Genomic DNA, 16,632 nt, shown 5'->3' with positions numbered 1-16,632 from the left:
GAACTGATAGTTGACTAACAGTGTTATGTTAGTCATTTTAAATATAGCAGTGTATATGTCAATTCCAAACTCCCTAACTATCCCTTCCTACCCCATCCTCCCCTGATAACCGTACACACACACACACACACACACACACACACACACACACACGCAAATGAACTTATTACAAAGCAGAAATAGACTCACAGATTTAAAAAGTAAACTTATGGTTATATTGGACAAATTTGGCACAAATACTTGGAAAGTGATACAGTGTTGCATTTGTTTATTTATTTTTGCCTCTTTTTGTCTTTAATAGGAACTATACACAATGGTCCAACTATGATTCAGCCTGTTGGTTATCAGTCTTGGACTTGTATAGTCACAGCATTGGAGTATCATCTGTTCTTACCTTTTTTCTTTTGGGGCTTTTTAGCTAGCCCTTTTGCCTTGTCTTTGATATGTTCCCTTACCTGGTATATTCCATGGTATATTCCCTTACACTTCTTCCCTGAGTTCTGTCTTCAATGTAAACAGTATCAGTTCCAAGAGATATTATTCTTATTTGACCTATTACATTGCAGACTTTTTTTTTTTTAAACTTTATAGGAGTAGCTCAACTAACTTCTTTTGTTTTAGTCTAAACTCTCCTTTGGTTTCCCAGGTGGCTCAGTGGTAAAGAATCCGCCTGCCATCTTCACCTGGGCATTTCCTCTGGACCCATGAAGAATGAGTAGAGATGAGAGAGGCCCAGATTAGGCTTGAGACATTTGGAAATCATGGTTGATGGGGCATCTGAAAGTGGGATGAGGTTAGATGAAATGCTACATGCAACATAATTTTCCCTCAGAATGTGAACGCTTTGTCATTTCTAATGTCTCGTGATGAATGGTCTTAGTGAGTGCATTTTTTTTTTTTTGTAGAAACTGTAATGTGTGTTGACATAGTAAGGGAGTTTGTGGAGCTGGGGAGAGTTGGTAAGGAGATAAATAGGTCAAATATTGGATCATGTTCTTCAGGGAGGGGAAGAAGATATTCTGCTATTATAATTTAAGAGCATAAGTAACTGTGGGATTTTTGACCTCTTTCCACTTTGCTGTTGATGTTAATAGCTTATTAGAAGTAAAAAGACTTCTTTGTATTGCTTTACTATATGAGCTACGTTAGAAATAGGAAAAATTATCACAAAAGTAATCTATGATAAAGGCTTTTAACTGATACCAGGAACTATATTTATTACAGTACTTGTCATGCATACTTTGGACCATGGTGTAGTTACGAGAGGCTTTTCTGTTTGGGAAAATTTCCTCAATTACCGTTGAGGAAATCTTTTCATGTAGAGGGTCTTAATATAAATACATCCTTTGCTGGGTGGCAGATATTTTTATTACCATTATAGCTCAGTTTGGAAATGGTTCTTATTTTAAAAATTTTTGCTGGTTTTCTCTTTGGGGGAAATCATGTCTTGTACAAATAAGACAAATATTTGTAATGTGGAGATTAATGTCTCTCTGGAGATTGCATGTCTCTGTTATTAAGCAAAAGATTGTCTCTTTTGGAAGTAATATTTTAAGTTTTGTTTCATTTTTTACCATTTTTGTGAAATCAGAGTATGTCTTTCAGTTAATTGATGGTGTAATGGTTAATTAACGACGCTTTTCTTTCTTAGCTGTACCTGAAGTAACAGCAAGCCTTAACAATTAGTGAGATCTTGACCTTGATGAAATACAGCAGTTTACAATTCAGATTACTCATGGTTTAGCCACAGAAACACTGAAAAACAGAAACACTCAAGTTGTGTTGAGGTTGGTAGACTGAGTTAAGTAGCACTGAGGAAGGTAGAGATATAATATTTGTTCTCTGCCTCTCTCTCTCTCTTTAAAGGCATTTTCATATTTTCGTTTCAGTCTTGACAACCCAACAGGAGATTGTAAGGCCTTTAAACTAAACCTGATGAACATTCACAGTGGATAGGTGTCATTAAAAGACCTAAGGGGAGCCATAAACTGAAGTAAATGTTCCTGTCCTCTCACATCCGGTGCTTTACAGACTTTGCCCTTTGCCCTCTCCTCGATTAGTATTCTCCTTCAAAGGTTACCTTTTCTCTTTAGCTTTCATCTCTAACCTCTAAAGGTTTCTTCATGCTCTTTTCTTCCTCCCTTGTCTGTTGTCAGTCTTTTTTATTCATTTGCTTTTAAAAAAAAAAAAAAAAACTAAGACTTTTTGGGGACAAGTTTTAGATTTAAAGAAAAGTGGAAAGTGAAGAGATCACCCATGTTTATACCCCAACCAAGTATCCCCTATTATTAACATCTTGGATTAATGTGAAACCTTTGTTATAATAGATAAGCCAATACTAATACATTATTATTAGTTAAAGTCCAAAAATTACATTGGGTTTACTCTTTGTGTTATTCATTCTTTAGGTTTTGACAAATGTACAGTATATGTGTCTATTATAATAGTGTCATAGAGAATAGTTTCATTGCCCTAAAAACCTCCTGGGCATTACTTATTCCTCTCTCCCTTTTCCTTCCTCCTACAGCCCCTGGCAACCGCTGTTTTTGGTTTTTTTCTCTTCTCCATACTTTTGTTTTTTCCAGAATGTCATGTAGGTGGAATCATACAGTACCTTGTCTCTTTCGCTTAGCAATATTCTCTTAGGGTTCTTCCATGTCTCATCTCTTTGGCTTGCTAGCACATTTTTTTTTTTTTTTTTTAGTTGCTGAATAGTATTCCATTGTGTGAATGTACTACAGTTTGTTTACCCTTTTACCTGTTGAATAAGCTTCCAACTTTTGGCAATTAAAAATAACAAGTTAACTTTTTATGAAACACAAACATGATCTAAAGTACTTCAAGTAAAGAAAAAGTTGAGCTAATTCAGTACCTTGAGCCTTAAAAAATAACTCTTTTACCTTTGTATCAAAAATTTCTAATTGAGTAGTCAGCTCCTAACAGTGCTCAAGAGGTATGTGTAGAGTGGTTGAATATGAAAAAGGTAAGGAAGTATGGAAGAGAAGAGGCTAAAGACTATATCATATAATATTCAGATAATTTTTGGAAAATGAGATTGTCTAGAAATTCAGCTGGAAATTTGAATGGGCACTAAGATGTTTAGGGCTCTGAATTCAACCGTTAATTTGAGAACACTCCAGAACAAAAGTATCATCAAGCTGGCCCAGAGGTGAATAAACATTTCTCTGTTTTAAGTGCCACATGCCAAATATTTTAGGGAAAATAGCAGTAAATGAAACTGTTGCCTCTGTTTATATAGGGCATACATGAATGTGGAAAAAATAACTAGGAAGGAGAAAAATGCGAGTTAGGTTATGATGAATGCTCTGAGTTTTAAAGAAGGATATTATTTTAGCTGTGGTGAGTCAAGAAGCTTTTATGGAAGTCTTGCCATTTGAGTTTTACCTTTAAAATAGTTGAGTTGAATTTGCGGATACAGGAGAGAAACAGCATTCTAGGATGCAATTTATGTTCATTGAGAAGAATTTGAGATAGAATATAAAAGCTGAAGAGGTGATTAGGGTCGAAGTATAGAAAGCCATTAATACCAGAGTATGCAGACAGTTTTTATTAGTTAAGTAAAAATAGGGAATAATTTTATGGGCCATGAATATTTTTTATAAAGTATTTTAGAATTAATTTTATATCCTCAAAATTTATATACTTTATAATATATACTTCTTATAGCTTTCAGCTCTGTCATAAGCCAAAATATTTCCCCGAAATGTCATATACAAAAAGAAGCCTTATGTAAGTTGACTGTCAGTTTTGTACCCTGCATCAGCATTATAAAGATGTTCTACTATAATTATAAGTAGTATTTACTAAATTAGCTTATAAATTTATAACCTTACTGATATGCTGAGATTTTGTTGTTCTTTAAATGAACTTTTAATATACTTAGCTTTCTACCATTTTAAATTAAGCTGATTTCTTTTTGCAAACAATGTATTTGCTTTTTTTGTTGCAGAACTGTGGCTGCTGAAGTCAGGAAGCAGATCTCTGGACAGTATAGTGGCTCTCCCCAGCTGCTCAAAAACCTCAACATTGTTGGCAATATATCTCATCATACCACAGTAAGTAATGTGTTTAAGATATGGTATGTTACAGTTACATTCTGACTAGGCCATGAAAAACAGTGGAAAGATAAGAGCCAGGCCTTTGACTGTGTGGATCACAACAAACTGGAAAATGATGGCAATACCAGACCACCTGACCTGCATCCTGAGAAATCTGTATGCAGGTCAAGAAGCAACAGTTACAACTGGACATGAAACAACAGACTGGTTTCAAATTGGGAAAGGAGTATGTCAAGGCTGTATATTGTCACCCTGCTTATTTAACTTATATGCAAAGTACATCATGCAAAATGCCACGCTGGATGAAGCACAAGCTGGACTCAAGATTGCCAGGAGAAATATCAATAACCTCAGATATGCAGATGACACCACCCTTATGGCAGAAAGTGAAGAGGAACTAAAGAGCTTCTTGATGAAAGTGAAAGAGCAGAGTGAAAAAGCTGGCTTAAAACTCAGCATTCAAAAAATGAAGATCATGGCATCTGGTCCCATCACTGCATGGCAAATAGATGGAGAAACAATGGAAACAGTGGCAGACTTTATTTTCTTGGGCTCCAAAGTCATGGCAGGTGGTGACTGCCACCATGAAATTAAAAGATGCTTGTTCCTTGGAAGAAAAGCTACGACCAACCTAGACTGCATATTAAAAAGCAGAGCCATTGCTTTGCCAACAAAGGTCCATCTAGTCAAAAGCTATGGTTTTTCCAGTATTCATGTATGGATATGAGAGTTGGACTATAAAGAAAGCTGAGTGCTGAAGAATTGATGCTTTTGAGCTGTGGTGTTGGAGAAGACTCTTGAGAGTCCCTTGGACTGCAAGATAAAACCAGTCCATCCTAAAGGAAATCAGTCCTGAATATTCATTGAAAGTACTGATGTTGAAGCTCCAATACTTTGGCCACCTGATGTGAAGAACTGACTCATTTGAAAAGACCCTGATGCTGGGAAAGATTGAAGGCAGGAGGATAAGGGGACAACAGAGGATGAGATGGTTGGATGGCATCACTGACTCAATGGACATGAGTTTGAGCAAGCTCCGGGAGTTGATGATGGACAGAGAAGCCTGGCGTGCTGCAGTCCATGGGGTCGCAAAGAGTTGGACACAACTGAACGACTGAACTGAAGTGCCAGGAAATTGGGTTCCATCATTAGTATCACTAACAACCTTATTGGTTGCTACCTCACTTTTTCCTGAAACTTGAAATATCACACAACAGGGGAGTGTTGGGAGGTGTTACAGAAGTGTTGATTTCCTAATCAACTCCAAAACTTTATATTCAGGATTTAATCAACTCTGGAATTGTATAAATAGAATTTCTCAGACCCAAGGTGGATTCATACATGAAAATTCAGGAATCTTTTCTAGGAATAATAGGTACTGAAGTAGTGAAAGTAAGTCATTTGGTTGTGTCTGACTCTTTGTGAGCCCATGGACTGTAGCCTGCCAGGCTTCTCTGTCCATAGGGTTCTTCAGGCAAGGATACTGGAGCGGGTTGCCATTCCCTTCTCCAGGGGATCTTCCCGAGCCAGGGATCAAACGTGTGTCTCCCACATTGCGGGCAGATTCTTTACTCTCTGAGCCACCAGGGAAGCCCCAATAGATACTGAAGTAAGTGTTATATAATTGTGTAGATTCATAGTATTATCTATCTCCTTCAATAGAAAGGAATATATAGTTTTGAATTATTGCTTTTAAGCCAGGAGCTGTGTCAGAGATATAAATATATGTTTGTTTTTTTTTTTAATTCAAGAGGCTGGCATGAGGATAATCAATTTTAATTAAAAAAAAACCCCTGATACTTAGTTGTAGTAGGAATATGAATTAAAAACATGCTCCATTTGTCAAAAACTGAAAAAGTAGTTAAGAGTGAGTTGGGTAGAGTTATATTAACACTTTCTTTTTATCTGTGAAATAGTACCAATTATTGAACAAACATGGTATGCCAGAGCATAGTAGTTTAAATGGCTTGTGGTGACATGTTTATAATGTTTGTTATTAAATTTTAAGATATGAAGTTTACTTTTAACAACAGTAACATACTGATGGGAGCAAGTTTATAATATGTAGATTTCTGGATGATTTCAGTGTGCACAGAGATGGTCCTTCTAATACCCTATTGAGTGTCTTGAACTCCTCTTTTCAACTGATTTCCTGTGTTGTGTGTTACACCTTCACTGTTCATTTCCATAGTTACCCCTGGATTTGGTCTTTATGAATGACTAAGCCTTATGTACTCTCAGTTCCACAATTCTTATTCTCTGACCACCGCTGCTTCTCTCTCTTGCGCTCTTATTCTGGTGCTCTGACTTCAACTGATCCTGCTAACGCTTTTAGGTCCTTCACTCCTTGATGTTCTTTTTTTCTTCTCCTTACCAAACTTAAATTATTCGTTGAAATTTATAATTACTCTTTTGCATATACCATTGATTTCCTTAACTTCTCATGTTATTGGCACTACCTCAGCACTGTTTAAACCCAACCTTCTGCTTACTTCATGTCAGCACTCATGCAGCTGGGCGTGGCTGGAGAAAAATACACAGGTCTCACTGACTGGTCTCACTTTACATATCTGACCACTAATGCATGAAGACTTCTACATTGCTTAAACTAAAAATATTTTATTTTCCTAGTCTGTTCATTCTCCTGCTGTTTTAGTTGACTGATTTCATGCCTCCTACTCTTCCCTTAAAATCCTAATTGCTCTTCTCTATTTTCAGTCTTAGGATGACCTGGCTTCCTGTTTCACTGAGAAAATTGAAGCAGTCAGGGGCATCCACATACTCCTACCACCACGTGTGTCCACCTTTTACCTTCTGTACCTGTATTGTCTGTCTGTTCACCAGTTACTCTAGATAAACCACTAGGGAGCTAGATCCCAACTCCTCTGTTACTAAAATGCAGTACTTTAGTAATTCTCCCTGCTCTTTTATGGCATTACTTTTACTGTTTACTGGATCATTACATTCCCATCAGTCTACAAACATGCAGATGTGCTGCTGTTTCTCCCATTTAAAAGAATTCTTTTTTTGCCCCACTTTTCCATCAGTCTCCCGTTTTCAGTATTTCTTTGCTCTTCTTTGCAACAGAATTCCTTCAAAGTGTTGTCAGAGCTTGCTGACTTCAATTTCTCTTCTTATGTTCTTTCTGAGAAAGCTCTTTTCAAGTTATGGGAATCTTCAAACATACACAGAAGTAGAAGACAAGTGAAAACATTGACTTTTTTTTATTTAGCCACAATGCTGTTATCACACAACAAAATAGACAGTCTGTAATTCTTTGGTGTCATCTATTATCCAGTGCATGTTAAATTTTCTCAATTATTTCACTTGTCTTTTTGTAGTTGATTTATTCAAATCAGGATCAAACAAAATCCACAGATGGAATTTGCTCTTAGATCACTTGCATTTAAAAAAAGAGGGTAGTTTCTCCTTCCTCTTTTTTTTTTAATTGAAATAGGGCTGATTTATAATACTAAATAAGTTTCATGTGTATAACACAGTGTTTCACTATCTTTAATGGTTGTACTATTTATAGCTATTATAAAAATTGACTCTGTTCCCTTTGCTGTATAGTATATTCTTACAGCTTATTTATTTTATAATAGTAATTTATTTATTTTGGGCTGTGCTGGGTCTTTGTTGCTGTGTGGGTGTTTCTCTAGTTTCTTGAGCAGGGGCTGCTCTCTAGTTACAGTGCAGGGCTTCTTGTTGCAGAACACGGGCTCTCAGCTGTGTGGGCTTCAGTAGCTGGGGCACGTGAGCTCAGTGGTTGTACCTCCTGTGCTCTGGAGCAGTGGCTCAGTCGTGGTGGTGCACAGGCTTAGTTGCTTTGCAGCATGTGGGATCTTCCAGATCAGGGATTGAACACATGTCTTCTGCATGTCTTCTGCATTACCACTGGGCCACCAGGGAAGCCTTATAATAGTGATTTTACTTCTTAATCTCCTGCCTCTTTCTTGGTTCTGTTTCCCCACTGGTAATACTGGTTTATTCTTTATATCTGTGAGTCTGTTTTTTTTTTTTTTTTGCTATTGTTGTTATATTCTTTAGTCTGTTTTATTTTATAGATTCTGCATATCTGTGATATTGTAAAATATTTGTCTTTTTCTGTCTGATGTATTTCACTAAGCATAATATCCTCCAACATATGGTTGGAAGAATATTAGATCACCATATGAGCAGCATATGGTGATCTAATATTCTGCAAGGATGCCAAGAGCATCCAATGGCGAAATGATAGTCTGTTTAATAAATGGTGCTGAGAAAGCTAAATAGACACATGCAGAGCAATGAAATTGGTCCCATATCTTACACCACTCACAAAAATTAACTTGAAATGGATCAAAGTCTTAAACAAAAGAGGTAATAGTATAAAACTCCTAGAAGAAAATGTAGAGAAAAAGCTCCTTGATTTTGGTCTTAGAAAAGATTTTTTTTTGGATATAATACCTAAAGCACAAACATCAAGAGCAAAAGTCGACAAATTGTTGACTTTAAATGTCAAATTGTCAAATTTAAATGCTTTTGCACAGCTAAAGAAACAATTAACAAAAGGCATCCTATGAGAATTCCAGGAAAATATCTACTTCTGTTTCATTGATTATGCTAAAGCCTTTGACTGTGTGGATCACAACAAACTGTGGCAAATGCTTTAAGAGATGGGAATACCAGACCACCTTACCTGCCTCCTGTGAAATCTGTATGCAGGTCAAGAAGCAATAGTTAGTACTGGACATGTCAAGTCTCTATATTGTCACCCTGCTTATTGAACATATATGCAGAGTACATTGTGTGAAATGCCATGCTGGATGAAGTGCAAGCTGGAATCAAGATTGCCAGGAAAAATATCAATAACCTCAGATATGCAGATGACACTACCTTAGTGAAGAGGAACTGAAGACCTTCTTGATGAAGGTGAAAAAGGAGAGTGAAAAAGCTGGCTTAAAACTCAACATTCAGAAGACAAAGATCATGGCATTCAGTCCCATCACTGCGTGGCAAATAGATGGGGAAACAATGGAAACAGTGAAAGACTTTATTTTCTTGGGCTCCAAAATCACAGCAGATAGTGATTGCAGTCATGAAATTGAAAGATGCTTGCTCCTTGGAAGAAAAGCTATGAGCAACCTAGACAGCATATTAAAAAGCAGAGACATTACTTTGCCAACAAAGGTCTGTCTAGTCAAAGTTATGGTTTTTCCAGTGGTCATGTATGGATGAGAGAGTTGGACCATAAGGAAGGCTGAGCACCGAAGAATTGATGCTTTTGAACTGTGGTGTTGGAGAAGATTCTTGAGAGTCCCTTGAACAGCAAGGAGATCAAACCAGTCAATCCTAAAGGAAATCAACACTGACTATTCATTGAAAGGAAGCTCCAATACTTTGGCCACATGATGTGAAGAGCTGACTCATTAGAAAAGACCCTGATGCTGAGAGAGATTGAAGACAGGAGAAGGGGACCACAGAGGACAAGATGACATCACTGACCAATGGACATGAGTTTGAGCAGGATCTGGGAAATAGTGAAAGACAGGGAAGTCTGGCGTGCTGCAGTCCATGGGGTCTCAAGGTGTCGGGCATATCTGAGTGACTGAATAACAACAACAGTGGGAACAAAATTTTGCAAAATATATTTCAGATAAGAGGGGTAATATCCAAAATATATAAAGAGCTCATGCAACTTAACAGCAAAAAGGCAATCCAATTAAAAATGGGCAGAAGAACTAAATGGACATTTTTTTCCAAAGAAGTCATCCAGATGACCAACAGATACATGAAAAGGTGCTCAACATCACTAATCGTCAAGGAAATGGAAATTAAAACCACGATGAGAGTATTTCCTCATACCTGTTAGAATGGTTATCATCAAGAAGTGCACATGACTGAAGCGGCTTAGCAGCAGCATCAAAAATGATAAGGTTGATCAACCTTGATGTTGTTTATCATCAAGTGATAGTAAATGCTGGCAAGGATATGGAGAAAAGGGAACCTTTGAGAACTGTTGGTGGGAATGTAAAGTGGTATAGCCACTGGGGAAAACAGTATAGAGGTTCCTCAAAAAGCCATATGATCTAGCAGTTCCACTTCTGGGTATTTATCTGAAGAAATGAAAACACTAATTCAAGAAGGTACACCCCAGTGTTCCTGGCAACATTACTGACAGTAGCCAATATATAGAAGCAACCTGAATGCCCATTAACAGGTGAATGGATAAAGATGTAGTGTATCTATACAGTAGAATACTACTCCCTCCCCCAACTCTTAAGTTTGTTTTTGTGCCATTGACTTGTTGAGGAAATTGAATTAGTTGTCTTACAGTTTCCTGCCTTTTGGATTTTATGTATACTTCCTTGTAGACTTGTTTTTCTATTTCCTGTGTATCCTGTAACTGATTAGATTCTGATTCAACTTTTTTGAAATTTCTTCCTTGTATACTTGTTTTTCCTATCTTCTATATTTTCTGTGTATGATTAGATGGTTTCAATTTTTTTAATGGCTTTAAATTGAGATTTATTTCACATAACCATACAGTTCACCCATTTAATTTATGGTTCAGTGGATTTAATATATTCACAGATATGTGCAACCATCATAACGGTCAATTTAAAACATTTTCATTACCTCAAAAATAAATCTTTGGCTATCTCCCTTTAATTAACCCCCCTTCCCTGTAGCCCGAAATAACCACTAATCAAATACAAGAATTTTGATGGTATACCTGAAGAGTTTGAAAGAGACCTTAACACTAAACACGTCAGTCACAATTGCAGTACAGTGACTGTTGAAGGAAGACAGTGTCTCACATCGCCTGTGAGAGATTCTAGTGCTTCACGGTTGCTTCTTGTTGTCACCCTTTAACCCTGCTTACTGTCTAGTCACTTTCTATTATAAAATCATTTTTCAGTCTCCTGCCTTGGATCTGTAAATACAGGATCTTTCTTTGGAGTCTTGTAAAATAATATGTAGTTGTAAGCATCTTATCACTACATCCGAAAACTCGCCCAGGCAGTTGCCTCTGATGGGAGGCAGGGAGAGTGGAGACAGTGGTAGCAAACATATACTTACTTCCTTGTTCCAAGTCTAGCTAACAGTACACCTAGAAAACCAGTGACTTTCATTGTGACTTTGGTAAACAAGATCATTTATCTTCTCTGTCATTTAGTGTTGAGAGTCTCTTCAATAAGTAGTGCTAGGAAAATTGGACAGCTACATGCAAAAGAATGAAATCAGAATACTTCCTAACACCATACACAAAGATAAACTCAGAATGGATCAAAGACCTAAATATAAACCTCTGCCTACTTCTATATTCTGAAGATATTCGATTTTCTTCTAGCAGCTTTGTAGTTTTAGCATTTATGTCTGTATCTATGATCCATCTCAGTTTTTGTACATGTTGTGATATAAGAATTGAGGTTCATTCCCCACCCCCCCACCCCCATATAGTTATCCAGCTTTTCCAACAACAGTAATTGAAAAAGATTTCCCTTTCCTTGATGAATTGCTTCTTTGCTTCTAGAAAGAATGTCATGATAGTATATTTATGTTCTTGATGAGATAGTGAGATAGAATGCTTATGAGAGAAAACCATGAATTTTAGACTTTGAAGACTCAGTTTGAAATTTTGCTCCATCATTTTGTGGCTGTTATTTCCAGAAGTTAACTTCTTTGACCACAATTGCCTTTATTTGTAGAACTGAAATAGTAATTATCTCTAACTTAACAAGATTTAGGGGCGGTATAAATGAGAAAACACATAAAGATAATGACGATAATTGTTACTATCTTTTGAGTGTTTATGATATTATAGTTATTCAGTATTTTACTTCATATCTTTAAAATGTTGTTTTAACAACTCTGTTTAGTTGTTCAGTCCAGAGAAGTTTAGATTAAAGCACCTTCTTTGTAGTAATGTGAACTTGCATGGTAGCAAGTCGCAGTATTTTTTACCCAATTGAGTATCTTGAAAAATAACATATTCTTATTTTCATTGATCTACAGCTGCACAATTTTTATGTTAATATATGAAAATATAAGATCCTTTATAGTTTTGCTTAAATAATTTTTCTTTCTTGAATTAGACAAGAAGTAGAATACCTTATCAAAAACTATTATTTCAGCTTGGCTAAGGAATGCCACAAATACTCTGTTATCGCTAATAATACTTTTAATATGGTCTGTGTTAATTTCTTTGGGTGCTGTAACAAATTACTGCAAGCTAGGTGGCTTAAAACAACAGAAATGTACTCTCTCACAGTTCTGGAGTCCAGAAGTTTCGAATCAGTATCAATGGGTAGAAATCAGAGTATTGGCAAGGTCACATTTTCTTCAGAGGCTCCTTTTAGTATTTTTTTATTGCTTCTTCCAGATTCTGATGGCTGCTTGTGGCTATATCACTTCTATCATGAAATCGAGACTCTTCAAATCTCTCTTTTCTGTTTCTTCATATGGTTTTCCCTTTGGTGTGGGCCATATCTCCCTCTGACTTCATATAAGGACATATATGATTGCCTTTTGGACCCACTCAGATAATCCAGGATAATGTCCCTATTTTAAGATCCTTAATGGTATCTTCAAACAGTGTTTTATTTTGTATTTTATTTATCTGTTTATTTTGACATTTAAGGTTCATGGATTGGGCTGTGGCGATCTTTGTAGGGCCATTTTTCAGCCTACCGCAGTGTGTTGCATGTTTTTACCAGAGTGATCAGCAGTAACAATAAAGACACCATTAAGAAACTTAGAAATGAAAATTCCAAATTATAAAAAAGAATTCCTTCAATGAGCATTTTGTCATTGTTAAGTATTATAAACCTGTTAATTATCTTACTGTTTTTATGTGGGAGTTAAGGGCAAAATCGAAGCAAGAAGATCAAAAGAGAGTTTGACCCAAGCACAAAGAACTATAGGAAGGCCAACACCTGTGATTTCTTTAGTGCATCTGGCTGAATATCTGTTGACATTTTAGAGATAACTGGAGAAAAATATATTTTTTAAAATAATAAATCTCCTTTATTTAAAGTTTTAAAATTCTTGTATCCACCTGTTCCTTTCTACCCACCTCTGTCACCTACCCCTCTTTATAAAGGTGCCGCTTACTGAAGCAGTGGACCCAGTGGATTTGGAAGATTACCTCCTTACTCATCCTTTAGCTGTGGATTCTGGACCTTTAAGGGATTTGGTTGAATTCCCTCCAGATGATATTGAAGTGGTTTATAGTCCTAGGGACTGTAGAACTCTTGTTTCAGCTGTACCTGAAGAAAGGTAAGGAGACATCTACCTATTTCTGATTTTAGTATAACTATAAAACAACTGCCTTCCATTATTTTATTTGGATTCTGCTTCTTGTGGTGGTATTCAACAAGAATGCAGCAGCAAAATTCATAAACATCAGTGCTTTCCTGTCTAAATTATAAATATATTTTCTTTTTTAAAACAGTGAAATGGATCCACATGTTAGAGATTGTATTAGAAGTTATACAGAAGACTGGGCAATTGTGATCAGAAAGTAAGTTGTATATTCATCCTGATATTTAAAAATACTGAGCAGGATCTATAAATGGATTAAGGTAGGTTACTCCTAATTATGAGAACTGAAAATTCATTTGAAAAATAGCTGAAAAAGTAATAGAAGAACCTTTGCATATACATATTTCCTCCTTAGAAGTGCCACACTTAGCTTTCTCTTATTTTCCTTATAAAATAATACTTGATGGACATGAGTTTGAGTAAGCTCCGGAAGTTGGTGATGTACAGGGAAGCCTGGAGTTCTGCAGTCCATGGGGTCACAAAGAGTTGGACACGACTGAGCAACTGAACTGAACTGAACTGGGGATAGTACTTCTATTATCACAGATCATTAATAATTACTAATAATATGTAATAATAATGACTTGTAGTATTCTTTTGGGAAATCATGGGTAAATATTGATGAATAATTTATATTTTTCAAATGGATCCAATTTATTGATTGATTAAGTTAAATTTAATAGCTGATGTTCTAGATCAAGCTGTTTGAAAGGTCTCGGCCATTTATTAACCTGCTGAATATTTATAGGTCCTTGACCTGTATATCCAGTCAAGTAAGTATTTGTAAAAATAAGGTATTGCCACAAAATTTGTTCCTAGTGGATGGTGTTTGAAATATCAAGTCAGATGAAGAAATAAAATAAAATTACTTTTCCTTTGCTAACTTGCATAGTGAAGAGGGTCTTTGTGCTGAATGTTCTTGGCCTCATTCTATTTTTCTAAAGGAAGAATAATTACTGCAATAGTGCAAAATTCTGTTAAGACATTACAGTTTTGAGAAATGAAGTTTTCTGTGCTAAATTGTACTAGCAACAGTGATGTGTTCATTGCTTATTGTGTTGCCCTTCTGTCTTATTTCACTGCGTTTAATATTGTGCTAAGCATCACTCTTGGGGATACTGCTGACATGCTTTTTAGTTTTAGTGTGACCTAATAAAAGCACAGTCTGCTACCCTTTATAAAGAAGAGCTGTTTTTATGAACTTAGAATTTTGATAAGTATTTCAATAGCCAGATTTTACAGATTACTGAAGAATACTGTTTCTCTGTCAGATAACTCAAAAGTCTTTACATCTGCTTGTATGTTGGAAGCTTATAATCAGAAATGTTAACAAAAAGAGATTAGTTGCAAAATAACCTCATGGAATCTGGAATCTGCTACTTAACTGTAATCATGGGGTTGCTCACCTTGATTTAAGCCAAGAGGGTATGGTAGTTAACATTATATACTGGGCATTTTATTGGGTACTTAATGCTCATTTAAGATTCCAACAGATAAGGTAACTTAGGCTTAGAGTAGTTAAGTAATTTCTTTGAGATCCCATAGCCAAAAAATGGGATCGCTAGGATTAGAACCTAGGGGCATCAGATTCTAATGCATATATTTTTTTCTGTTATAATGGCACCCCACTCCAGTACTCTTGCCTGGAAAATCCCATGGATGGAGGAGCCTGGTGGGCTGCAGTCCATGGAGTCGCTAAGAGTCGGGCACGACTGAGCGACTTCACTTTCACTTTTTCACTTTCATGCATTGGAGAAGGAAATGGCAACCCACTCCAGTGTTCTTGCCTGGAGAATCCCAGGGGCCTGAGAACCTGGTGGGCTGATGTCTATGGGGTCACACAGAGTCGGACACGACTGAAGTGACTTAGCAGCAGCAGCAGATATTATTTTTAGTGGTAAATGGAAGATGAAAGGGATACTTTTGGCAGTCTAAAAGTTTCAAAGTATCCCTGAAATAGAAAAGATAGGTGTCATTGGAAACAATAGAAAACCACAGTACAAAATAATCCAAGGAGAAGATACATGCCCAAGGTTCAATAGAACGTTAGGTTCAGTGAATACAGGCAGTAGAAGGGGGACCTGGGGTAAATGTTGGACATTTGGTTATTTTAAAACCTCCTATGCCTTTATGCATAGACCTGGGAGTAGAAGTATCCCTATTTTAAGAGCACAAATAGTGGGGGCTTGAGAACCTAGTGCTTCCCTGGTGGCTCAAATGGTAAACAATCTATGATTATGCTATGATATGAACATCATATAGCTGCTGTTTCAGTACCTTTAGCAACAAGACACAATGTGACTAATTTGTATCAGGTGTGTTTATTTACTGTGTCATCAATTGACTGATACACCATAATATCCTCTGGTAATTATAATTGTTTATACTTCAATTAAAATTTCCCCCACTGTGACTGTATGAGGTATGGCACGGTAAATGCTCTTGATTGTAGTGTCTCTGATAATCTTGGATATTGGGTTGTTTGGAAAAAAGCTTGTATTAATTTAAGAGTTCTTAGCCTAATATACATATTATATAACAATATATGTTAAGTATATATATATTTATACACACACACACACACACCCCCACAATGGTGTAGATCTTGCTGTTTTTCATTTTAGAAGTCTGAAGCTTTAGGTTGCTTGAGATCTTTTATACATAATGAGATATAGCAAAAATTTTTTTTGGCTGTTTGGAACTTTATGGTTCAATGCTTTCTCTATATTTTGCCTTTTAAAAATTTACACTGTTATGAATGCAGTTTATATTTTCTACTCTTTCATTTTATTTTTAACCTGGCATCCCATCATTTCCTTGTACTGACCAGTTTTCTTAATTGAAAGTACAACTTAAAATACAGTATATCCACAGGATTGTCATGAAAAGAAGGACATTATGATTTACCTCTGGAAACTCATAATCTGCTGTCTAGTTGGATTAAAGGAACTTTGGATGGATGTTTTCTTAAACCTTTGGTTAAATGTTTAATGAGACTCCCCTGGTGGCTCAGACGTTAAGGAGTCCGCCTGTAATGTGGGAGACCCCGGTTCAGTCCTTGGGTCAGGCAGATCCCCTGGAGAAGGAAATGGCAACCCTCTCCAGTATTCTTGCCTGAAAAATTCAATGGATGGAAGAGCCTGGCAGGCTACAGTCCATGGGGTTGCAAAGAGTCGGACATGATTGGGTGACTTCACTTCTTCTTCTTCTTAAATGTTTAATATACTCAAAACTGCCAGAATAT

At 36.4% G+C, this 16,632-nt stretch overlaps 1 protein-coding gene across 6 annotated transcripts in view; it reads left to right on the top strand.

Moving 5' to 3' along the window:
* The window catches only part of DOCK7 (dedicator of cytokinesis 7), a 190,470-nt gene that overhangs the window by 22,672 nt on the left and 151,166 nt on the right, over nucleotides 1-16,632 (top strand). For all 6 annotated transcript variants that reach the window (XR_015160165.1, XM_086390304.1, XM_086390303.1 and 3 more), the window contains exons 2-4: nucleotides 3,971-4,076; nucleotides 13,168-13,343; nucleotides 13,519-13,587. Coding sequence is in view for 5 of the 6 variants with exons in the window: in XM_086390304.1 (XP_086246430.1) it covers nucleotides 3,971-4,076; nucleotides 13,168-13,343; nucleotides 13,519-13,587 (351 nt within the window). In the remaining variant the exon portion in view is untranslated. The remainder of the gene's footprint in view (nucleotides 1-3,970; nucleotides 4,077-13,167; nucleotides 13,344-13,518; nucleotides 13,588-16,632) is intronic.

Source organism: Bos grunniens, chromosome 3 (assembly GCF_055505025.1).
Source record: "Bos grunniens cultivar Pamir isolate PY7600 chromosome 3, Bosgru_T2T1.0, whole genome shotgun sequence".
NCBI lineage: Eukaryota > Metazoa > Chordata > Mammalia > Artiodactyla > Bovidae > Bos > Bos grunniens.
The sequence above is the reverse complement of the archived record's forward strand: the minus strand, read 5'-3'. Positions and strand labels throughout refer to the sequence as shown.